Consider the following 26,864-nt stretch of genomic DNA (forward strand, 5'->3'; position numbering starts at 1 on the left):
TTTTCAAAGACCTTTATGTCCTCATCACTCATCATCTCCATTATATAAATGAAAATAAAATAAAATAAAAATTTATTGTTGAGACACCTACTTTGGTGTGATCGATACAAACAAACAAGTCTTTACCTTTTTTCTTATTTGGCAACATCCATGATGGGTATAGCTCCTTATCATGAATCATGTAGCTTCACCCATCTACAATGGTGGCATGCCCACTGAATATCTCTATCTGCAAATGACCCATATTTTTTTTCTCCTAAACCACCCTCCCCACCAAAAGGAAAAAAAAAAAGAAAAATCATATTATTATTCTGAAGATTCCAATAATAATAAATAAAAAACCTTACAAAAATTGTACATGTAATGAAAGAATGAATGATCGAATAGCTTTCCACCCATGGGAGGAGGGTGCTTTCAACAAGGGTGAGACACCTTAACAATGATGGGGTGTCACCCATCATATTTTTTTTATCTTTTTTTATTTTTTGTGCCTTGCTTACATTAGATTGCTATAAGTTTAAGCACCAACAATAATTGAGAATATAATAAAGAGAGGAGTAGAAAAGATTATCTCTGAGGCTTCATGGATGTGCGAAGAAGATAGGGAATGACAAAGGCAAATCTATGATTTATTTTGATGTGGGTCGACTCAGAGCTATGGGGTCATATAAATAAATATATAAACACATAACACATTAGGTTGGAGAAGACACAGAGATTGGAGTCATTGGACTAGGTTTATGGGTTTGGCAGGCCAACAAATGGGGTTTCTTGGAGGAAATGTAGGGCAGTGATAGTAGGTCTAGAGCTGACGTTTGCCTTTGTTTGAGTCTAGTAGAAATATACTTCTGTGATATCATACATGGTATAGGGCTTTTACTCCTTTGGACAAGCTAGCTACCCTAGGGTGGTCACCAATGACACCCTTTTTTCTTTCTTACGTATGAATTTTAGAATAATTCTACCACTAAAGAATTGTACTTTTTTTATTTTTGAGTTATATTAATATTATTAAGAAACCCATATTCAAAATATTATCAATTTTAAATTTAAAAAGACTTTTACGACTTTAAAATACATTTATAAAATTAAGAAGAATTCATAATAACTTTTTTCTTCGTTCGATATGAAATATCATAAAAACAGTTATTTCTTTCATAATAGATTTTAATTTTGTTTAAAATTTTAAACTCGATTAGTAATTGAATATAGCATTAAAACTTTGACTAATTTCACATTAATTTTTATAAAATTGTAGTAGATTTGTAGGATTGGACAACTCCAATGAGGGCAGTTTTCTTGGGTTGAAATATTGCTTCATTTTCTCATTAAATAATTCACAAATTACAATCAATTTTCTTCATTTGTCAAAACCCCATTAGAGAGGACTCAAAACTTAATAACATCGAATCAACTCCTACTAAGGATGACCAGCTTATAATCATCACTAAATTGACTTCTTCTTTATTTTTATTTATTTTTTATTTCAAGTGTGAGGGCTTTTCTTTATGATCTTAATGAGTTATCATCACTAAAATGACTCTGAATGAGCAGTCCACTAAAGTCATCTTTTCTTTTTCATTTTCCTTTTGGTTTTCCCATCATTTATTTGCCCTTTTGCAGAAACCCTTGCAAGTACAATTATATCCTGCCACATTACAATAAGAAGGAAATTTGGATGGTATCTTGTGTTAATATAGCTTTTCCTTTTTTTTTTCTTTTTTTTTTTCTAAGATGAATTATTATCTTCATTTAATTCCTGAAATTAAAATTACTAAGATGCCCAATTGATCATAATTGTGGGGGTTCATAAATGGATTTGACACCACATCTACCATGAAAGCCAAATGAGAAGGGACCACAACACTCATTCATAAATCTTCATCACCTGTAAATGACTTGATGCAACAATGACTCCTACCCTTTCTTTCCTTCTTTTTTTTTTTCTTTATTTTCCCCTTTTTTTTTCTTTTGGGGACAAAGCAAGAATATGGTCACAGTCCTAGGGGAATTTTCTTTCTTTTCTAATTTTTATGAAGGATTTGATCTCACCATTGTATGTTAGTAGGGAGAAAAAACAAAGTAAGATCCCATATCAACTTTATGTAGATCCAAATATGGTGGGATTTCATATTTTGATGGTGTATATATATATATAGTCTAAAAGGTAGGTTTGCTCTTTCAAAATCATAATCATATACAATTCTCTAAAGAATAGAAAAAGATGAAGTAAATTATGAATTGGAGGTAGACCCACAATTCAAAATGCAAAATTCAGTTTGATTTCAACTCATGTTTATGACAAGCCTTTTGGTTATATATGGATAGACTGAATTCATTCTGCACATTAAATGACTTGAAATTAGATTTTTTGGGTAATGAAATTAAAGCAATTGGATAAGGGCAAGTACAGAAAATTTTGAGGTTAGGGTTTAGGGTTAGGGTGAGGGTGAGGGTGAGGGTTCCAAGGAGCTAGAATCCCCATTTCAAATTATGAAGGTAGGGTCTCTCAATTCTAACCCTAAAGTCTGCTCCTTTTTCCTCTAGTCACACAAAAGTAAAAAATCTCTCTCTCTCTCTCTCTCTCTCTTTAGGTAAGATGCATTTGAGCCCCAAAAGATAATAACAAGCCCATGTTCCCAAAAGGTTTAAAGAGGTAATGATGGGGGTTTTAAAGGGATTTCAATAATTTCAAGAAACATCATGAAAAGAAGTTTACTAAAGTGCCATAAAATTATCTTGCCTCATTAAAGTTTCAACATAGAAAAGAAAGAAGCCCAACAGGTTAGTGACAGATCCTTATCTATCAAACTTAGATTTTTTTTTCCACTAATTCTTCACCCTCCCCATCATTCATCTCAAGAAAGTAAAAAATAAAAAAAAAAATCATAAATGGGTGTGCCCAACAATCTCACTATATATATATATATATATATATATATATATATATATATATATATATATATATTTCAAAATAATAAAACCTAAATTAAATATGAATTAATATAATTAATCTAATTTTTCAATATAAAGCATTACTTTCCCAAAGTTTGGGTTAGGTATATAATAAAATTCTTTTACAGACTAGGACAAAGAGGGAAAAGAGAAAAAACCAAATTAATTAAAGGCACTAGATTAGGTTTCATAATGTTGAAGCCATCATTAATGCTGCTCAGCTGTACATCTGCCTCTCACTGCTACATGGTAAGAGGATCAATCAAATACATCTAGTCAACCATCATTAATTAGGCCTCAGATACTTGTTTATAGTTTAAGGCCTGTTTGGCTTACCTCTCCTAAAACTGTGGTTAGAAATTACAACTTCCGTCTTTTATGGATGATTTTGACAAAAGTATTTTTCTAAGAAGAGCTTCACCGAGAAGCAAGGGCATAGTTACCTTGACGGCTTGACCTTAACCATTTTTTATTTTTTTCCTAATTTTAATTAATTTTTATCAAAGATAAAATTATAATTTTTAAAGCATTAATAATTAAATAAATTTTTGACTAAGTCAAAATAAGATTTTAAAAAAAATTAAAAGAAGTTTATTTTTGTATATTCTCATCCATTTGTTAATTAGAGAATGTTCTAATTTTTATTTTATATCGGGAATTCTCGGGATTAATCAATGGATATGGGTAGAAAAACCATCTAGGGTTTTCTAAAAGGGTATAAATGTAAAAAACTTCAAGCTACATGATTATGATAAGCTCTATTAAATATGAAAGAAATATATAAAGTTCTGTTTAATATGAATGCAACTATTCTCAAGGGTCTTGTAGTGGTTTGTGTAGGAACCCCTCCCCCTGATGACATGTGGCATGCATCGCTATCTGGAGCAACTCCATCAGGATTCCCCAAGAGGACACGTGGCGCGTTTCCCTATCTAGACTCCCTTAAGGAGAAGTACACGACACTCGCGAACATCACATCCGGACGATAGCATATCCTATCCGGATATGTTGTCCGGATCGTTGACTAAAGTGAGCAAGCCTTACTACGTCATTCTGACAGCTTGCCACAGCCCACGTTCCGCCGCCTGTAGAGCGAAAAGACAAGAATAATGGCAAGTCACTTCCCACGATATCTAACAGCCGCCCGTAGGGTGATGATGGCCCTGCCACCACCTAGAGGCATCATAACGAGCCAAAAAGTCTTCCCACCATTAAAGAGGGAGGCAGAACTTCTGACACTATATATAAGGACCTTCACACAAGGAGGAAGGTAAGTTTGCTATTCCTAGAAAAAAGGCCAACTGCTTAATCTCTCTAGCCATGACTGACAAAACCATCGGAGGGTGTGTCCGGACACCCTGTCCGGACATCTTTTGCAGGGACAACTAAACCAGAACTCAATCTTGGTTGAAAGCGTGCGTCCATTTGACAGTTACGTGGATCATTGAGACGCAAGGCCTCAACAGTTTGTACATATGTTATTCCTTCAAGTCCTCAATGTCGCACCCCATGATCCTTAATGAATCCTCTTAACTCTGCGTTTAAGGCTAATGGATCGATGCAACTTGCCTTTTTTACAAAAACGACTTTAAAAAATGCTCTTAAATGTTTGAGAGTTACAATATAAGAGAAGAGAGGTGACCGTGAATTCTCGTACCTCTTTTTTATTTAGAAATTAGGTTTTTATATCAAAACCCTAGACGATGTTCAAAGAGATTTTTTGAAATTCAATTTACCAAAAAATTAGACAAAAATATGAAAAATGTGTTTAAAAAATAAAATGAATGAACCAGTATTTGAACATTTGATAAGGGACATTTGAACATTAGGTGGACGCTTAAACATCCTCCTTTGTGACATAAACATTTCTGCTCATTTTCACATGTTTGTCCCTATTGTTCAATATTCTCTTTGAAATTCTAACTTCTTTAAATTTAATAGTCATGTCTCAATCTCTAATACATCAAAGATATATGTATGTATATATATATATATATATATATATATATATATATATATATATATATATATATATATATATATATATATATACACTTGGAAACAACTCGAAATTGACTATAACAAGTAAGACCCTCGAAACTTATGATACATCAGATTCATTGCAACCATGGAACAAAATTGCCAATTTAACCCCATACAACAATAATATCCCTTTTTAGCAATTTTGTAACAAAACTAAGATTACAATGAGACCCCCAAATCTTAAACAAAACCTTAATGAATTATGATCTAAATCCATCTTAACAATTATGCATTTGACTATAATAGTCTCAACAATAAACTTGTCATCTATACACTATCAAGCAACAAACTCGTGAAAAAAAATGTGTAGCAAAAATTATATTTATAAAATAGAGAATATCTCAACTCACACACACACACAGAGAAATATTGCTATATATAGATAACACTACCCCCCCTTTTTTTATTACAAAAATGACAAATGGAGAGGGTAGAAAAATGAAAAAACATTATAGATAAGAGTAAAGCAAATGAAAGATCCGAATGAGGCAATTGAAAATTTGAAACAATGTGCAAGTGTAATTCAAGATATGTCTATGTAATAACTAAAGAAAGCAAACCAATGTACAAATGTATCAAGTTTGAAGGAAAAAACATCCAAAACAAAATAAACCACTCCCTCTACTAAAGTCTAATATATCTAAAAATAGAACTCTATGTTTGAAGGTTAAAATAGATGTGAGCTAGGGCTAGGTCTTGGCTACAAAGCAACCCAAGACTCCACTATTATAAGTCACTTGTCTATATTCTAAAGTCCACAGTCCATTGTTTCCAAATCTATGGTAATAGTGCTAGTAGCCTTCTCCTTGCGAAGCTTGCCCATTAATTTAACCAACTAGTTTAAATTATCTTATACGATTCCATTTGTAGTAAAAGTTGAAACTGGATTAATAGAAGAATTAGATTAAGTAATGGGGTAACACTATGTTTATGACCTTGAGCTCAACTGTAGAAGGCCTAACTTCATTCGAACCTTGCTTTGCAACTCTAATTTCTTGATGATGTTATCATTAACAACATGTTGAGTAACATAAGTCACATGCTTAGACTAAAAGATCCCATCAATAAGTACAGGTTGCCGCGAAATAAGTAGGTTATGTTGAAACTCGAGCTTCTCCTCTAAAAGAATCTTGGAGATGGTAATCAAGAAAGGATAACTAATGACATAAGTATCTGAAGTGTAAGAGTCCACGACAACTAGGATAAATATGGATATATCAATCCCCTCCTCGTAAGAACACAGTGAACAAATCAAGCTACAATTGTCTAGCCTAGATGCGATGTGAATTGGGATATAACATGTTGCAATCAAAAATACTAAGTAGCCATGCAAACTTGAAGTACATCTACCATAGGAATAGGAGTATACTTGATTGCAGATAAATCTATTTGACATCCAAGCTCAATGTCTCTCTCGAAGAACCTCCCATAGAAAGTCTCTATGTGTTATGGAAAAATGAGATAGTGAATAGGAAGATCATCAATGGTGTAAAAAGAATGGTTCTAAGGCTTGAGGACCTAAACAAAAACATGAAAGTCTCCTCTTAGTACATCTACAAGGAGCTATAAAGAAAAACTAAGAAAAAAAATGCTTAAATAACTTGAAAAGTGAATAGTCCAAGGTATATTAAACCCAACACAAAAAGGCCTACCAAGATAGATCTAAGATGGAACGATAAAAAAATAAGAATGAGATCACCAAAAATGTTAATAGATAAAGGCATATAAAACAAAGAACATAAGAATGAGAGAATGAAATGGTTAAATGAGGCACCAATGCACGTTTTATACAAGGGACGTTCATGTTAGGATACCCATGGATCATAGGTGCATGCTTTCTATCCTCTAAGTATACTGGATCTAATCACATCGGAATATAAAAACGAAAACTTTAGATTTAAGGCTTAAAAAATTTTCTTTTGATATAGATGCTCCTAAATCAAAATTCAATCGTAGAAAATAGTCTTAATTACCATGGTGATCTTTCACTCAAACGCTCATTCTTTAAACCTACAATTCATTTTAATTAATTAATTAGTATTTTATAATTAATTAATTATGAGCTCGAGAAGGAACCACTAGGACATATAGGAAAACACTAGTCTCTCATAATCCAATTCTAAAGTTGAATTTATTTCACTAAATAAAATCAACTGTATTCTAGTATCTTATATAATTACATCAAAATGTAAATTGATTAAATCCACTCTAATCAATTTCTTGGGATTGTGATCTATAATTCACTATAAGTAGATTCTTTATGAGTTGGTGTTTGTAATCTAATAAGGTAGATGTTATCAACCTCACAAGATTGCCTCTACCATCATTGAGTAATAGATACTCTTATTATGTGATCAACTAATATATGTTGACTCTTCAAGAGCATATGTCAAATTTTACTTAAGAAGTTACTACAACCACAAATTTCATAATCACATATCCTTAGGATCACCTAGGAGACATGTTGTGTCAATCCCATGAGATATCATGGTGTCTTATCTTAAGAATATCTATTACTACCTAGCTTAATTAATAGTTAACCATTTCATAAGGAATATATGACTACCTTATGATCTTAACCACAGATCAAAGTTACAAAATACTTCAGCAATAGCTTAATATTCCCTCAAGATTAAGAGTTCATACAACATAATAGTTTGGTGAATCATGACTATTAGATAGACAATGTTCTTATTCATCGTAGATCTTGTATAATGTGTAACCATATACACTAATGCACTTACCATGGGAACCTAATTCCAATTATCAAGGTAAGTCATCTCTCCAATTTAGAGATAGTGTACTATAGTTTCTAATGGATTGCCTAATTCTATGAATTGATTGCAAACAACTGATCATCTTGCAAAGAACCCATAACATAAATCTTTTATGCAACTCTTAATGTACCCAAATCATGTACAATTCAAATGACATAGGCGTGAATACCCAAATAATAAATAATGCAATCAATGATAAAACTAGACTAGAAATCATAACACAAATATATTAATGAAATCTTATAATGTTACATCATTTGATTGTTTCAAAAACTCTATCCTAATAGTTCAAACATCCCACATAAAACGTTTGAATGTCTTAACTCTCTCTCTCTAATGCTCAAACACTTAAAAGATTTGAATCTAACTTGGGTCTGGGTCACTTAATTTAGCTCACTTGGATCCTAATAAATTAATTAGTCCTATTGAACTCCAATTAATTAATTATCCTAGTCTTGAAAGACCATTCATAAGATCCAGTACAACCTTGTGTTTTTACCACAACACTTGTATGCACACATATGAATTAGAAACCTAAAAATACCCTCAAAACCATGCCACCATGAATCTGGATCTTGAATGGGGACCATTAGGACCCATAGGAAAATATTGGCTCCCTCACAATTCAATTTTAAAGTTGACCTAATATCCTATACAAAGAGTCATTTGTATTCCAATATCCTATGAAATTACAAAGAAATAAAATTCAGGTCCATGACTTATTATCTACTGCATATAGACCTTTCATAAATTGGTGTTTGTAATCTAACGAGGTATGTGCTATCAACATCTCAAGATTAATTCTCTAATCTTTAAGTAACAAATTCTTCTATTGTGTAATCAATTAACATATTCTAATTTATAAAAAAAATAAGTGAATTTCCAATTAAGGAATTACTATCACCATAATTTCCTTGATCGCAAGTTTTTAGGATCACCTAAGGAAGACATTATTTCAAACCTATGAGATATCATGGTGTCTCTATTGAGAATACCTATTGTCACTAATCTCCATCAATAATGACCTAACTTGTAAAGAATATATGATCACTTTTGGGGTCTCACTCATAGATCAAAACCCCTTGATGACTACATAACCTCAAATTCATGTACACTTGGAATTACTCAAAGTCACTTGATAGTTTTTTCATTCCTTTTGAGATTAAGTCAATAAGAAGGAATGTATCATTTCTTACCATGATTAAAGCATTCCATTTTATTGGTTTTAGATCATTTTTTATTATTATTATTCTTCGTATTTTTATTTTATTTTTTTGAGTGTTATCTAATTGTTAGTCTTTTTCTAGAATTTTATACAAGTCTTAAAGCTTTTTGCAAATAAGAATATTTCTAATTGAATGAGAACAAGTTTACCCACATCATCAAACTATTTTTTTTTCTTTTAAATAGGCCTATAAGGTTGACCATTTGAGTCTTCTTGACGAGGAAAGAGTCATTTCATAAGTTTATAGAGAACTCATTAATTCATCTACTCTCAATGCATCATAACAAATACTTTAGAAAATCTCTCAATGAGATATCTTAAATTTCTTCTAACCACCTTAGAATCTTGACTTTTGTCACTCAAGTTAAAATAAGAATTAACAATATCATTCATTTCAATATAAAATTTAGAGAATATCTCATCTTCATTTACTCTTATTTCAAATTAGACTATTAATATTTATAATTTAGACAACTTCAAAGTAAGTCCCCACATGTGCTACAACTAATATGTCTCAAACTTGTCATATTCTTACTTGGGTTTCACTTCACTAATTAATCTTTCATTTTTGTTCATGGAAACAATAGGTAATCACTAATATTCTGCTATGTTCTAAAGACGTTCTCTTTGCATTTTTAGAAGAAAAAAAAGTCATTCTAACTTTCTATTAGGGGTAGTTATTCTCATTAAAAGATAGAAGACAATTAATAGAAGTTTATATTGATATTTGTAGTTCCATAACTCAAGAATCAACTAATAGGAATTGAAAAATAATATTAATTTTTAAAATTTTAACATGCTCTGATGCCATTTGTAAGCATTTTTTTTTTTATTATCATGAAACTAACTATTGAAGAGGGGCGAGAGGAGGGTTGAACGTGTAGTATAAGCAATTTGTACTAATTTTTAATTTTATATCACGAATTTTCGAGATTAGTAATATTAATCAATGAAAGAAAATAAGAAAATAATCATATACCAGGGAAATCGGATTTATGATTTATGTGGGAAACCACCCACAAAATCTCACGAGAACTCTGCAAATATAAAAATATAAAAAACCTCAAGTCACATGACCATAATCAAATCCACTAAATCAGAAAGGAATTATATAGTTTTACTTTATCTAGATGCATCCATTCCTAATGGTCTTATGTTAATTAGTATTTATGTTATTCATTTACGCCATTGACATATTACCTTGTACTTCTTAGTGGATCTCCTCAACTCTATGTTGAGGCTATTGGAATGATGTACTTTAAAAATATGAAAACTAGGTTTTAAAAAAAACAAACAAACAAACCAACATTTGAACATTCCATAAGAAACGTTTGAATGTCCGATAAGAGATGTTTGAACCCTAGATGGATGCTTGAATATCTTCCTTCATGATGTTTTCACATCCGTATTCATTTTTACTCATTTGACTCCATTTTCCGATATTCTCTCCAAAATTCTAACTTTTTAAAATTTAATAATCATTTCTCATATTCTAATATATCACATGCAACAATTGATGATCTAATACATCAACAAAAGAAAAAAAAAATCAAATAAGTGATTTTGATAACAACATTTCAAAATTATAGCGCTTTCAAAAATTATACTACTATCACAAATATTTTATAAAAAATTAGATAAAAATATTTGAATATAAATTAAAATAACCACATTAACTAATTATCTTGATTTTTAAAATTTTACTAAATATATCATTTTTACAAAAAAAAAAATTTCTAAATATTAAAAATCATTTCTAATAACTAATGTGATGCTCAAACTCAACACGGAATGGAGCTTTCTAGTGACATATAAATATTGTTATCATTGAATTATAAATGTATACCCCTTCCGGTATTCTACATGATAATGTTGATAACGTTACTTTGATTTAAAATATTTTATATCCCTCTATATTAAATTAATATATTCATATCATGGGATTAGATTTCTATGACACATTGAAAAAAAAAAAAAAGAAACCAAGAAAACATAACTTACACGTATGATTTAGCCATAAAGTCAAAGATCCTTGTATTGTCAGCGTTTGCCTGAAGACGCCCATGGAAAATTAGAAAACAATACAAATTTCTACATATACTGCTATTACCAAAATAACCCACTTAAAATCATATTATAAAATAATAATAAATATAATTCATAATTATTAAAAATATTACAAAAATTATTATTTGTAGGAGGCAAAAATTTCGAAGGTTTTATTTTTAATTTTGTGGCTTTGTCTGTAAGGAAAACCAGAAAAATACATCACTGGAACGTGATAAATTTATTATAATGGGACGCGTGTTGCAAGATGATAAGGCAAGTACCGGAGAAGACCGTCGGATTATTCAGACCCTGACTTGGACTGGGGAGAAACCTCATTGTTGTACAAGTTCAAAATTGCCCATTCGCCACGATCATGAAGCGGTTTCGATAACTCCGCGGCTTTTACCCGATGGTTCCACAGAGTGGGAGGGCACTTCGGGTATTTCAGTCGGGTCACCCAGATTCTTTGTGGGACACGTGTTCGCGTTCAGTTACCACCACAAAACCAACACCGTGCAACCTCTGCCCCGTTAGCAAACTGCAATTTCAGGATTATCCATGCCATGTAATATCCTACGTGGGGTACTATTGTGACTCGGCAACTTCAGCTGCTATAAAAGCCCAAGTGCTCTGCCAAGTCCACCATTCTTCACAAGTCATAACAACCCAAACACAAAAGCCTTCATTTCTCTTCCCCGGCCGGCGATCTCATATTGCAGGAGAAATGAAGCTTCCGATTGTTGACTCTTCTTCCGCTACACGCAATGTCCGTGTATCCGATCATCGCCGTCACGTTTTCCACGAAAAGCTCTAGCTAAACGTGATCTTCTTCTTTTGCAGAGTTTCCAAGTTATTCGATCCTTCTTCGGCGAATTCTCCAGTGAGTAAGGTATCGATTTTGTTATAGATAAACTTTTGCCAAATTTTGTTTGGCTTTTGGCGGAACTGATCGGCTGTGGCGAGTCTCTTAGACCGGTGGCAGGAGAATTTGTTGATTTTGAAAGCTGTATTTTAGGTGAAGAGAGGAGGGGACTATGCATGTGTCTGAATATGGCATTGATTTAATGTTTTGTCTGTAAATTTTTTGAAGTGCGGGATTTTGTATGTAGTGTACATGCAAAAAATCAGAGTCATCGATTTTAGACAGAGTTGGTGATTTGTCATTTGTCATTGTGATCGTAATCAGAATCCAAGGTTAAGCTCTGAAAATGGAGCAGAGCTGACAAGCGCAGCAGTGAGTATAGTTTGGGGTACTGAAAACGTGAAGCAGGGTTTAGAACAGAGGGAACCTGTAATCATCTCTGTTTTTATCTTCATTGCCATGCCTTTTCCGATGAAGATCCAACCCATCGATATCGATTCTCATACGCCACGAGAAACGATTCGTGCGGACTCTGGCAAGCCGGTATTGAAATCGCGCCTGAAGAGGCTTTTTGATAGGCAATTCCATGGCGTTTTGAAAAATTCTTCGACGGAGAAGCCTGAATCGCAGTATAGTAAGGACGGTGGGGTTGAGTTCGAGCCAAGCTCGGTGTGCTTAGCGAAAATGGTACAGAATTTCATTGAGGAGAGCAACGAGAAGCAAACAACTGTGAAATGTGGTAGGAATCGCTGCAATTGTTTCAACGGGAACGGTAATGACAGCTCCGATGATGAATTTGATGGATATGGTGGTTTTGGCGAACCGATCGTCGCATCATCTGGTGATGCATCCGAATTACTCAAGGTAAAGGACGCTTCAATTCCTTTTTAAAAGTCTGGTTGCTTAACAAATTTCATGAGCAACCAAACGGACTCTTCCTTTTACATTTTGGATTAATCTCAAACGTGGTGCCTTCCGTTTTCTAGGGTCTCATCCCATGTGCCAGTGTTGCGGAGAGAAACCTCTTAGCAGACACGGCGAAGATCGTTGAGAAGAACAAAATCAAGCCAAAGGACGATTTAATAACGATTGTTATGGACGGATTATCAGCTCTCGGCTATGATGCTTCAATCTGCAAGTCAAGATGGGAAAAATCTCCCTCCTATCCAGCCGGTACTCCATCGTTCTCTTTCTTTAGCTATATCTACAAATAATTATATTCTGTTTCCAAAAATAATTGTTCTTGTTTTTTTTGTTTCAGGAGAATATGAATTCATAGATGTGATCGTGGATGGGGAGAGATTGCTGATCGACATTGATTTCAGATCAGAGTTCGAGATAGCTCGATCCACTGGGATTTACAAAGCGATCCTTCAATCTCTGCCGTACATATTCGTCGGTAAACCCGATCGTCTCCAGCAAATCGTTTCGATCGTATCTGAGGCCGCGAAACAGAGCTTGAAGAAGAAAGGCATGCACTTTCCACCATGGAGGAAATCCGAGTACATGAGAGCCAAATGGCTCTCTCCATACACCAGAACCACACCAAACGGCATCCTCAAGGAAAGCGAAAACAAAAACGAGCAGGATTCTGCAACCACCGAAAGTGAGTGCGGAGAGTTTGAGCTGATTTTCGGTGAGGAATCAACGCCGCCGGAGAGCGATCACGAGTGTACCGCGTCGTCGCCGGCGAAGTATTCCGGCGAAGGCGAGAAAATAACACATGTGGTTTCGCCATGGCAACCGCCGGCAATCAAACCGAAGAGCTGTGAGAGGGGAGCCAAGGTCGTCACCGGATTAGCTTCCCTTCTCAAAGAGAAACCCTAAAAATTTTGAATTTTTCGTTTCTTTTCCAAAATTTTCTCATCAATTTTCTTCAGATATAAATATAAAATATATATATAAATATGAAATCGAAATTCGGATGATAGTGGAATCTATTTTCTTCTTTTTTTAAAGTTTGGTAAGGGTCTGCAGACCAGCGATCCATCGTCCATATGTAATCCAATATTTCTAAAATCTAGCAACAATATCACCACAACAGCCACTTTTTAAAATGAGTAAAATTAGTTTTCCATTATTTTGAAGGCCTCTCTCCCGACGGTACAGAGACGGTTCCTCAAAAGGAAACAAAGAAGATAAAAGTTTTGCGCTCTCGTCTTTTCATGGTACCTATTTATTCTTTTACAATAGATTATTAGGTAGCATCACAAAAATGAAAAGTATGGAGCGCAACCGAGAGGAGATGGATGGTTTGATGACGGCAGGCTCTCGTGCCGTCTCGAACGCGGCGCTGTGGAGACAACGGCAAAGGCATCACCAAAGCCAAACCCAAAGCCCAACTCTTCATTAGAAGAGCGTGATATTCTCTCTTTATTTTTAGTTTTACTTTTTCCCATTTTCTTTGATTTCGGTACTGGAGCTGAACTCGTGAAACCATTCATTCACATTTCACCATTTCAGAGTCTAGGGAGAAGGTACTGGTGATATTTTTGTGTGAAGGAAACCTAGGTTTGACTGGCGGATAGTCTTCCGATAACCTTAGAGGTGCCAGACGCCCATTGGCTGAGAGTTTTTAATGCCTTGATTTTCCTTTTCTTTTATAAACGGTGGACTGTTGACTCATCCATCCCCATACCCATGAACATTAATATTACATGGGCCTCAGCTGAACCCCTCTCATCAATCATCATAATCACACAGTATTTTAAGTTTGTAAGTTTGCAATTTATTCACCCATATATCCTTCATTTATTGTTGATGTCCAGGTTAGCCCTTTGTTTTTTCCACCCTTCACCTTAAGCTATACTAAATTAATTCCACCATTTTTACACACTTACCAAACTAATCAATGTGGTAGACTTGACTTCTTCTGTTTTATTTTTAAAAATAAAAATAAAAATATATGACCACCCAATTGTTGTTTTCTAATTGCATATTGGCAAAGCTGGAACTTTCGTTTTTACACAGAAAAATACCTAGCAAATGGAAAGCGTGGTAATACTTGGAACCATTTGGTTGGTTTCTGAAACATTTTGATTTGTAGGCTAATTTGTAAGAAAAAGATTATAAGAGTGAGAGAGGGAAAAAAACCGTGGTACATAAAGAGTTGGGTTTGTCCTTGAGCCGAAGCAAAGGGAAATTCCCGAAATGTTATGAAATAGGCATCATAGCAATTGACCCTACTGACCGCAAAAGGAAAGACATAAACTGGTGGCATATTTGAGCACCAAACAACTTTCTACAATGTTTGATGTAGGTTTAGCCTATAATGTATCTATACAATATACAATATTAATATATCTCATAATGATTGAGGTGGGGCATGGTAATCCATTTGTTGAGCTTGGGTGAAGTGGGTAGGGTCGGTTACAAAGGTCTGAGAGGGCTGTGGCCCCACAAGGGCCTGTTTCCCTTTATTTATTGTCATTTTCTTTTGGAAGTTGATAGACCCAGAGTGGGGTCTGTTTCTCTAATAATAAAAGCAAATGCCAAAGTTTGACAACAACCTTCCACCTACTTTCTCTCTCTCTCTCTCTCTCTCTCTCTCTGGATTTGCTATTGTTATGGAGATTGCTTGTGAGGAGCAAATTTCATTTTTACAGAGGTTGCCAAGGCCACACGAAACCTTGTATTTTAGTGGAAAAATTTTGGGAAGGAGAAAAGATGCTCACAGGCTCATGGGAAGAATGGTGAGGCCTCCCTCCCTTCCCCTCATTGGAAATTATATTCTTTATTTTAATAAATTTTTCTTCAAACAGTTTCCAATTCGTATATTCAAATAAACAATTAAAATTGTCAGGAGGGAAATAGGGGAGGAGGAAAGACTTCTTTAATATGAGTAGGAGGAGTGGGAATATTGGTGGACAGTATTTTTGCATTTGATTTGATCCTTTTAAAGCACAAATGCCGAGGAAGGTACCAGTTCAAAGAGGAAAGAGAGAGAGGAAGAAGTGGGTTGATTGGCTTTGATCCAATCATGATTTCTAACATGTTTTGGGCTATCTATCTATGACACACCTTGTGTATGAAAAGCTGTTATTTTGTATGACAAAGTCTCTTCTGTTTGTGTGACATCTGTTGTGGTCCTGCTTTCGAGCATCTTCTTCACAGAACCTCTACATCACCCATTACAATAGAGCTTTGGGTTCAGAAACTTGTGACCTCTTTCTCACTAGAATCATCTCAGTTTCTAAAAATTTCCCCCAAACCAAACACCCCCACAATTCAAAATGAGCTGGGAACATTCAGTGTTATTTGATAACTAAAGGAGAAGTATTCATTGCATGGGTTGGTAAATGACTTATTTGGGCTGTACTAAACCATAAAAAAAGGTGAGGATTTGGTTAATCCATAAGGAAAGCAGATGCAGAAAATAATTACCAGAAATGGCAACAGAAACATAATTGAAGCAGCAGGGAAAAAACCCAGTAGAATGTTTAGAAGGAAAACTAGTGAAAAGATGGGAGGGAGGATGGTAAAGAGGGCCTGTGAAGGTGATTAAATGATACATGTACATCCCCACTACACTCAATAGCTTCATTGTGGTCCAAAGCCACTGCCCTCTCTTTAATTGTCTCTCATCTTGGGTAGTTCATTTCTTTGAATTTGGCAATCAATGGGATTTTTTGGGCCAAGACTTGGACCGACACCTTGGTGACAAAATCAAAGACAAAGGGGGGAATTGTATTTGACACACAAAAGGCAATTCCCCAAAAGAATGTTCAAAAAAATAATGGTCTAAACCAAATCCTTCACTTCGTCCAAGTTTAGACCATCCACACAAATGGCCAAAACATGGTTATGAGGCAAACCCCAGAAGGGATTCTCTTCACCCATGAGCTTCATTCGGCGGAATGTTTGTTTCCAGGCACAATGGTGACAAAAAAGATACAGAAATCAAGTGATCTTGAAGCAATAAACTAAGTAGCTAATCTCAATTTTTGTCCTCCAAATGTCTCCCAGAGCAGCATCATGTTCAAGTGGTCAATGTATTTATTTTCCTGAGAAAAAAAATGAATACAAGGAAGCACAAGAGGGGGGGCCAAAAAGCCCAATAAAAACTATCATAAAGACAGCTTCTGGAACCATTCCAGGAAAGTATCCACATCCAAAAATACACTAAACAAAGGAGTGAAATCAAGCCATCCACTGGCTATGGTTATGAGATGCTGCATTAACTCTCTTTTGGAGATTTTGTTTACTCCATAGCTGAAGGAATCCCAGGAAAAAAAAAATGAATGATTGAATCATAAATGATATTTGCAGCACTTCCCCATTATGCAACAAGAGCAGTCATAAATGAACACAACTATGACAATTTTTCCTTCAAATTTTTGTTTTCAACTCCCTTAAAAAAAAATGTAATACAACTTCTTAGGACTCTGCATAGAAAACTTCAAGCCATTGAGGCCTGGGCATGTGAGAATTTTGGAAAGAATGAAGACTACACTGACTCTGCATAGGGTTTGACACTCATTCTGCATAGAATTTATCAAATAAGAACCCCTATTGTTTTTAATTTGAATAAGTAAATCACTCACCCTTTCAACATCGCTAATTACTGTCAACATGAGTTGTTTTTGTAGCCTTCTGAGCATTATTATAATGTCCATGGGGCAAATGCGATCCATCATAGCATTATCTTAATTTCTGCTACAAGGTTAAGAAACCGACTTAATCAATTTTTTTTAGAATCAAATGTGGTTAAAAGCATAAACAATTTGTTAGTTCATATGGTCCAAACATGATTACACTATTGTTTAATGCTAAGAATCTCTCATAAACTACTGTCTTGACGCGGTTCGCCTGGTCAAAGTATTATGCTTAAGGGCCCTTGATTGGAGTTTATTTATTGATGCAATATATTAATTTCCACCCAAAGCTTATATTATATTGAATATGAAGCTGATGACTTTGGTATTAGTTTGATTGATTGCTTAGGTATCTCTCAATGGGATAGCCTCAATTCTAAATCATAGTCTTATTTGTAAATTAGGAAACCTCTGCTTGACACACACCCCTTAGCAAAAAATAATCAAACAGAAGGGCAAGTGGGAAATGAAAATTTCTTTTGCCAGTTGAAGTTGCTCATTAGCAGTTGGTTTATGAATTTTCGACTCTAATTTAAACAAGTTGATTACAGAATACTTATAATCAAGAATATCAAGATTATCCGAAGTCAAACTATCATTTTGGATTAGTATTATATGGGCTTTGATTAACGCGTGATCAATGGATTATCGTGTGATGGTACTCATTCTAATAAATACTGGAAATTTTTTTATATGATGCTGCTGGTTTTGGGCTGGTCTTCTGGTGAGCTTTAATGCCTCTGTAATTAAGGTAGTCAAGGTCATTACTGAAATTTTTTTCTTATACTTGGTTTGGTTGCTCAGAAAAAGGGGGAAAGATGAGGAAAATTACGAGTCTACAAGTTGGAAAAATCCCTACAGTGGTACAGTACTGGATTCAGTGAGAGTAAATATAACCCTTGCAGCTGATTGATGTTGCAACAACTATTGCAGAAGCATCATTAATTAACTAGAGTTCTATGAAAAAAGAAAAAAGAAAAATCAACAACAGAAGCAAGAAGTAATGCAAGCTTGAAGTCCACATCTAACATTAAATCATGTGCAGCCCCTCAAATTTAAGGCCATGTGTCTTAGTGTGTGATCATTTTAGTAGAGGTAGAAGTTTGAACACAGAAACCTCCAAGACTCTTTTCTTGCTGATTGTGTTTGGTATTAGTGGTATGTGTTTGTAACTTTCTGGACTGCTGGGCCTACTATCAACTACCACCCATGTCTCTATTAAATGAGAGCATGAACATATATGAAAAGCATAACAGTTAGGAGTGCTAACGGTTTTCTCCCTCCAAGGAAGGTGAACCCACATATCAATTACTGATTAAGGCTAAAATAAGAGAGAAATTTGTAATTTGGAATATTCTCCGCCTTTTTCTTTGGAACTTGAGTGCTAACTGGACCACCAAATGGCCATCCGACGGAGCACCAATATCCGACACTTCCCTTTGTTGGTGTTGCTTTACTTATCAAAGAGGTTGCGAAGTGGAAAAAAAGTGTTTGTTAGAAAATTGTTGCCCCGACACTAACCACCACTAATTTCCATCTGCAACCCCACATTGGTTGCTGCAATTTTTATTAGCAACCGACCCAATACCTATCACCTCACAGTCCATGGAATATTTACATTTTCCTACAAGACAAACAGAGTGACAGAATATGCTAGATAAAGGGTCTTTTGCACATCCTGACCTGTCCACTACCATATAGGCTTTCCGTTTTTTCAATAAGCCATATCTAGGAATGATTATAGACGTGTTTCCTCCGGGACCAGGGATCTACTCCTCCCAACTTTACATGGTGATGATGGGGAAGCATTCAAACAGGGTTGGAAACTGAATTCCAAACAAATTTCAGAATCTACTTATGCCCAACTCCTCCAAAAATTCATTCACTTCCACAACCACCATCTCATTCCTAAGTTCAAAATAGTTCTAAATTCTATTGTATGCATTCTACAATCTAAAGATGCTTTCTATATATGTAGTTTTCTAAATATCTTAAGACCCTATGCATCTGAAAAGAGAAGAAACAAATTAAATCAGAATAAATAACTTTTGTATTACACAGGCCAAAGCATAATCTCACATACTGGCCTCATCTTATTGATAGAGGCACATCAATGTGACCAACTTCTCACCAAATGGAAAGAACACTAGACTTATTTCTCTCCTCTGCATGTCAATTTCCTTCCCCACTTCAGTCTGCATCTTCCAAACAAAAATTATGCATGCTATTTAATACAATGGAAATTTCAACTACAAAGGCAAAAAAGAATGCCATTTATTATAATTGACATTTAACGGTTACAATGCTTCCTAGACAATGACTTGCAGGAAGGCTTTATCCAAATAAAAGAAAGGGCCTCACAAAAATAGAAAAACAGGACCATATTATATTATTTTAAAGAGATGCATAATATAGTTCTTAAGCATATATAATGGTACAAAAGAGGTCACTCTCTCCAGGAACCTAGAAGATACAACCAGACTGGAGGCATCCTTCTACATATGAAGTACTTAACATAAACGCCAAATAGTAGCTAGCAATCTGAAAATTGTCCATACCCAGGTGATCCATCCCCTCAAAATCTGGTGGAATTGATTATAGGACTTTGTCTTCCAAAGGGGCATGAAACAAACTTCACTCTTTACCATCAGCAGCACGAAGAGAACCCAGTTGAACAGGTGCTTGTGTTCCCACCACTTTTGATGACCCATAGACTGACAAATCAATTCCTTGAACTTTCTCTTTCTCAATTTGTTCCTTGATCCAGAAATATGTAATTCTCAGCCCATCCTGTAATTATCAAAGAAAATATATGAATAGGATTAGTGAGTCAGTTATTGGCTGAGAGGATTAACTTGTCATAAAGGCCTAACTAGTCCCACTTGTACCTTCAATCTCATGGTAGGGGCCCAACCAAGCTTCTCCTTGATCAGATTATTGTCTGAGTTTCGACCACGTACACCCTCTGGGCCAGGAATGTGATGGATGGGTAGGTTCTTATTCTCAAAGCTTAGGACAATTTCAGCCATCTCATTCATACTAACCATTTCATCACTTCCAATATTCACTGGCTCCCGGAAGTCTGACTTTGTCAATCTGAAATAGAGTTCCCAAGTTAGTGAATCAACTAATCCTCTTTCAGGAATCCCATACCAACAGTTTTGAGCAATAGAGAAGTCAGGTAATCATTTTTATTTAGGCCATGAGTTGCAGTCCCTCAAACAAAAGAAAAAGAAAAAGAGAAAAGGCCTTTAGGCTGTCTGGAAGGTAATCCAAACTCCTTCCAGTAAATCCCATTGTCCAAAACCTGTGAAAGGTAGCATGCAATCAAGCTTTAAGCAGTCAGACAATGGGGTGAGGACATATTGGTTTTGGTTGGCATTGCTCTAGAATCGATATAGCACCAATGTACATAGGTTATCCAAAAATGGTACAAATGACAGATCCTAGAAAAGTGTTTCTTTTTTTTTTTTTAAGAAAAAAAAAAAAAAGACAACAACAAAATTCATCCTTTGGACCAAAATAAAATTTACAATCTCCAAAAGGAATGATACTAATTGTCTTCTCTTGTCAGAGATCATTTTTCTTCTATATAGGCTGGCTGTGTACACCCAGTCACTCATTTTATGCACCAGTTCACTAATAATAGTCTATATCAGGATGCATCTTGAGTGCAGTAGCAGAGCACAATCTTTTTCATAGTTTTGGTTTGCCATCAACAAAAGGGTCTAATCTTTTTCAATCACAAGGAAAAACTAGTTGAGCAATGATTATCAACATGAAATGGCATACACCATAGTGATGCACTCAAACTCAATATAAGTACCACAAAAACGACACCTAAGAAAGAATATAGCAAGGGAAACATTCATTTAAGAGTCAAGGTTACCTCAGGACACCTTCTACACATTCATCAATGAAGGTGAAAGACCGAGTTTGCAGCCCATCTCCCCACATCTCAAACTTGTCAGTGGATGTGATGGCCTTCCTACAGAATGCAGCAGGAGCCTTCTCTCTCCCACCTATAATGGAAAAAGGAGAAACAAAATGTATTAACAGAAACACCCAAAAGGAAAGAAGGAAAAACCATCATCCAAACGGAATTACAATTGCAAGCTGACCTTTCCATGTTCCAAAAGGTCCATATATATTATGGAACCGTCCAATGCGACACTCAATTCCAAAGTCCTTAGTGTAGTGCTTGCATAACTCCTCAGTTGCGAGCTTCTCTAAGCCATAGGCATCTTGAGGCTAAACAAAAGCAAAAAGCTCATCAGTTATGCCAATAAACCTCAAATGAATATATTTAGAACTGATATTTTTTATAAGTTTAGAGGAAAAACCTCGGCAGGCCAAGCATCAGACTCCTTCAAGCTCACATTAGTTTCCAACTGTTTAAATTCAGGATAAATACAAGCGCTGGATGCATAGAAAAACCTAAAAAACACACGAGCACACACATTGAAAACATTAATATCAGAAATGGGTAGATGTATGTGTGTATATTATATATCATGTATCAGTGGCCTAAAGAAACAAAAAATATAGCAAGACATGCAGATTTTCTACAACCATATTTTGATCTAAGAAATTGAAAAGGTTTCCTTGGAGAATACGCCAATGATATAAAAAATTTTGGTGCTAGAGATAGATTACATAAGGTTGTGTTTAAAGTCATTCAACACCATGTAAAAACAGAATTATTGCAATTTGGTTTCAACTGCAATTTAAGTAATTTTTTTCCTCCTTTCAAACACCCAAAATTTATTAATTTAAAAGCAAATGAATTTTTTAAAACGCTAAATGAAAGTTATGATACCATAGTTTCACTCAGTCTACTACCAAATAATATATAGTAATGTATGATCATTTCAAAATCGATGCAAAACAACAGAATGGATGAATTGAATTTTAACATGTATAAACCCCAAAAAAGTATTCTTTGGTTTCAAATAGTAGATAATTCTCAAATCAACTTGGAAAGAACTGATAAAGCTAAAAATAAGTAGTGAATCCAAGGAGACAAACCTCTTAACCCCATTGATTCTTGAAGCCTCAAGCATGTTGAAGCTAATCATTGTGTTGTTATACATGATAACAGAGTGATTGGACTGAATGAAGCCCATACCCCCCATATCAGCAGCAAGGTTGAACACATGATCTACTCCAGTTGTGACCTTCAAACAATTATCCATCACCCTAAGATCAACAAGGTGGAACTCGTGACAGAACATGTCCTCAGGCATGTGTTCATTTTTCTTCCAATCAGACGCAATAATGTAATGGCCCTCAGTCTTCAATCGCCGGGCAATATGCGAGGCAATGAATCCACCTGCTCCAGTAATGGAAATCCGGAGCTTTTCTGAAGGCCAGTAGGGCTCCCTCTCCAGGTTCTCATAGGTGTACTCCCCATATGTGGTTCCCCCAGAACTTCCCATTCTGCAGCACATAGAAAATTTTTGAAAATTGCTAGGTTTTACAATTCATAAGGTGGTACTTGGACACTCCAATGAAATTCAACCAACTTATTACATTTTACATATAATTTGAAATCATAGTAATCGATAACATAAAATAGGGCTATTAGAAATAATTCAAAAAATTACTAAGCTCATTATCTGAAATACAAAAATCCTTACCCTCCATCAATTAGAGCTCAAACAAATTGTCAAGAAAAACAGTGCATATACAAAATACTACAAAAAAAATAGCCTGCTTTCAATCCTGTGTAAACCACAAAGACATTCAATTTAAAGGGATATCCAAATGCAGCATGAGTTAAAATTATTGGAGCATATGGGATGGAGCAAAAATACCCAAAAGCACATGCAAAGAGGACAAAGTCACTAAACCATTCAGTTCCAAACTTTGTAAGCCACAATACAGAATATCAATTTAATGGGATATCCAAACGTCACACAAGTATAATGGAATCAGGAGTATGATGATGCGGAAGAAAAAACTCAAAAGACAGCTCAAGGAAACCAAAATCCTCATTCAAACCAAAACAACCTCATTCCTATGACTTTCATCCACTTACAATACAATACGATCATACAAACAAATGGCCAAAAACAAAGGCAATGCACAAACTTGTATGAGATGACAAGTAAGCAGATATGAAATGAGAAAACACCAGAAATAGATCTTCTTCACCCCTCGAACTTTCCATATTCAGCAGGCAAAAGTACAATCATACTAAGACAAAGATATAGAAACATACATAGGCTTAAAGAAAACCCATAAAACATGCACTTCTTGTATGATTGTATCTTATAAAAGGCTAAGCCAATAGAAAGGAGCATAACATTCACAAGAAAATAAACAAAGTATATGAGCAAAAAACTAGAAACAATGCTATATATTCAAAGTTTAGCCAAAGATTAATATTTCTTTAGCTCGGATCAGTTCAGGAAAAATATATCAAAAACCCTGTCATCAAATTGCAAAAAAAAAAAAAAGGACTGAATCTCCACCATTAAAGCAATATCTGAGAGAAAAAACAATTTTCCATTTCGTGGCTGTAGAAAACAGAGAGAAAAAGAAAGGAAAAGAAATTTTGAATCTTATGATTTAATGCTGAACAATTCCATGATCCAAAAACTCAATCAAGTAAGAGAAATGGCTCTACTTTAGACTAATCCGAAAAAGCTTCAGGTCTTAACCAATCCCACATAACAAAGTTCAAAAAAATTTATTTTCCTACTTTCTCTCAGCAATCACAACGAGATAAGAAAAAACAGGGCAGTTTTAAACACAGAATAAATGCCACTACCAATATAAATTATATATAAATAAAAAATCAGATTCATAAAAACTAATAAATATAATCTACAGATAATCATGAAAAAGAAACAAAGCATTCGTCAGAAGCATAGCAGCCATGAATGGACACCAAAGCTCAGAAAATCAACAAACAAAAAAACCCATTTTAGATAATACCAACCCGTGCCGCACCATCTACAACCGATGAAAAAACCAAACCCAGAATGAATAACCCAAGCCAAGCAGGAAAGAAAAAAGGGAAAAATTAAAACAGAATGAAATCGAAGCAGACAGAGGATTTCACAAACATTAATTGAACCACAGAATGGGATTCGAACCTTGCAAGATTGAGACAAGTTGAGAGAAAATTGAAGTAGGAGAAACTTTCTACAGATCTTACCTCTCTACGCCTTAAACGCCCCTGCTATAAATAGAGCAAAATCTTCTCCTTTCCAGATACCTTTTTCCCAAAATTATGGAGGAAGACTCTGAGGGCTATTTGGGAAATTTATTGGACCGCCAATCATTCTCTTCTATTTTTCCTTTTTCTTTTTTTTTTCTTCTTTTTTCTTATTTTTTTCTTATGTTTTTCATTTAATAAAAAAAGCTCAATAATGAGATGTCACCCGCACAAATTACTTGATAAAGGTGGGATCCATTAAGGGGTGGTCTTCATAAAAATGTATCAAAATTATTCAATTTACTCGTAATTTTTTTGAAAAATATGAAATATTAAATCATTTAAAATAACTCATAAAATAATATATACAAACACACTATACTCCTTTTATCCCACGACATTGCACAATTCTTGTTTGTCCCATAAGATTACGGTTCCCATGAGGCTTTCTTTATGTATCATAGGGTTGTGCGACTAAATAAACCGTACTTCTCACGTGGTCAAATAAACCCCCACATCAGGGTCTGATACTATTTATTACGATATACTCTTAACTATAATCAATATTGTTTGTTATCAACCCAAAATATCATTAGCACTTTAAAAGATATCTACATATTAAGAAGAGTTCATGTTTATATAACACTATAAACTTTCTTTTTCGTTCAATGTGATATTTGATTCATTTGTGTCTCTTACCGTAAATTAAATAAAAGAATTTAAAATTTTCAAAAAATATTAATTTCTTAATGATAATTTTTTTTAAAGAAAAAAAATGAAATATTTATATATATTTCAAAGAACATATTTAAATATATTTAGATTGATTATTTATTTGTTTTTAAATAGACAAAGATTCATACAAGGAAAAAAAAATTTATAACTCATTCTAATTATTATTTTGATTTTAAGTTCAAAATCAAAATTAAGAATTATAGTTTCTAAATTTTATAAAAATGATAAAATCATCATCATCCACTGTGATTTTAAGCTTAAGTTAAAAATGAAGGTTACTAACTACAATTTTAAATTTTTAAATAATAAAATTATAATAACCATGGTTTAAGTTCAAGTTCTTATCCGTTTTGAATAAAAATAAATAAATCACAATCACCTATTACTATTTGATCCACTTGTGTTTCTTACTATAAATTAAATAAATGAATTTAAAATTTTCAAAAAAATTAATTTCTCAATGACAATTTTTTATTTTAGAGAAAAAAATGAAATAATTATATATTTCAAAAATGCTTTAAAGAACAAATCTAAATATATTTAGATTAATTATTTATTTTTAAATAGATGATAATTCATTCGAGCAAAAGCAAATTTGTGATCATTCTAATTATTATTTTGATGTTAAATTCAAAATCATAATCATCGACTGTGATTTTAAGCTTAAGTTAAAAATGACGGTTACTAACTATAATTTAAATTTTTAAATAATAAAATTATAATCATAATAAGTTCAAGTTCTTATCCGTTTTGAATAAAAATAAATAAAAGTTGAAGTTCTTATCCGTTTTGAATAAAAATAAATAAATCACAATCACCCATTACTATTTGTATCACACGAAAAAGAAATGTAAAAAAAACAAACGGTAACGGACGTTTAAGAACAGGGTCATCTTCCCAACGTTTCAATAATTTATAGACAACAACTCCAGTGTGCGCAACGTCTCTTTCATTTAAATTTTTTTGATTTCTAAAGAAATAGTTTTTTATTTTGCAATTTTTTGTGGCACTCATACGGAATCTTATTATGATTGGCTACTTTCTGGGCAAGTTTTGGACCCACGTGCCCTCTCTGATTGATTGGATGCAAAAACGACCCTGGTTTGGCGGGACCACGTGCAGAAGATGAGTAGGAAAATGTCGGGAGCATGTGGGAGGGGCCACTCATATACAAAAAATAAGAAATAAAAAATGGGAAAGTCACGGATCGAAAAGAGAAGTGGTCGTGTTTTTTCTCGAAAACATTCATTAGCGAAACAGTGATTCTCCAAAATCATTGTCCTCGGAAATCTTTTATTGATACCCTTTCGGAATGCAAAAGTCTCCTTATCTTCAATGGTTTTTTTTTTTTTTTTTTTTTAAATGCGAGCCAATAGGTAAACCTCCGATGATACTGAGGGTATTCGAACCGGATCAACTGAACATTCTCCTTATCTTTAATAAAAAATTTAACAATTAT

At 34.1% G+C, this 26,864-nt stretch overlaps 2 protein-coding genes across 4 annotated transcripts; one reads left to right on the forward strand and one right to left on the reverse strand.

Annotated features, from left to right (window-relative positions):
- The first annotated feature begins 11,681 nt into the window (after positions 1-11,681).
- Positions 11,682-13,869, forward strand: LOC117914993. Its single transcript, XM_034830533.1, has 3 exons — positions 11,682-12,775; positions 12,898-13,084; positions 13,173-13,869. Exons 1-3 carry the CDS (start codon positions 12,371-12,373, stop codon positions 13,736-13,738), a joined length of 1,158 nt encoding a protein of 385 aa, XP_034686424.1. The 5' UTR covers positions 11,682-12,370; the 3' UTR covers positions 13,739-13,869.
- Positions 13,870-19,748: 5,879 nt separating this feature from the next.
- Positions 19,749-24,756, reverse strand: LOC117914766 (GDP-mannose 3,5-epimerase 2-like). Of its 3 annotated transcripts, none has more exons than XM_034830226.1 (7): positions 24,671-24,756; positions 22,534-22,944; positions 21,849-21,942; positions 21,627-21,756; positions 21,395-21,527; positions 20,394-20,601; positions 19,749-20,295 (listed from the first exon to the last, which is right to left on the reverse strand). In XM_034830226.1, the coding sequence occupies exons 2-7, from the start codon at positions 22,941-22,943 to the stop codon at positions 20,140-20,142; spliced, it is 1,131 nt and encodes a 376-aa protein (XP_034686117.1). In that variant the 5' UTR covers position 22,944; positions 24,671-24,756; the 3' UTR covers positions 19,749-20,139. The 3 variants fall into 3 exon arrangements, with proteins under 3 accessions (XP_034686117.1, XP_034686116.1, XP_034686115.1); XM_034830225.1 differs by having other exon boundaries at positions 24,609-24,709; XM_034830224.1 differs by lacking the exon at positions 24,671-24,756 and adding an exon at positions 24,452-24,480.
- Between the last annotated feature and the right edge of the window lie 2,108 nt (positions 24,757-26,864).

This window comes from Vitis riparia, chromosome 5 (genome assembly GCF_004353265.1).
Source record: "Vitis riparia cultivar Riparia Gloire de Montpellier isolate 1030 chromosome 5, EGFV_Vit.rip_1.0, whole genome shotgun sequence".
In the NCBI taxonomy this organism is placed as follows: Eukaryota; Viridiplantae; Streptophyta; class Magnoliopsida; order Vitales; family Vitaceae; genus Vitis; species Vitis riparia.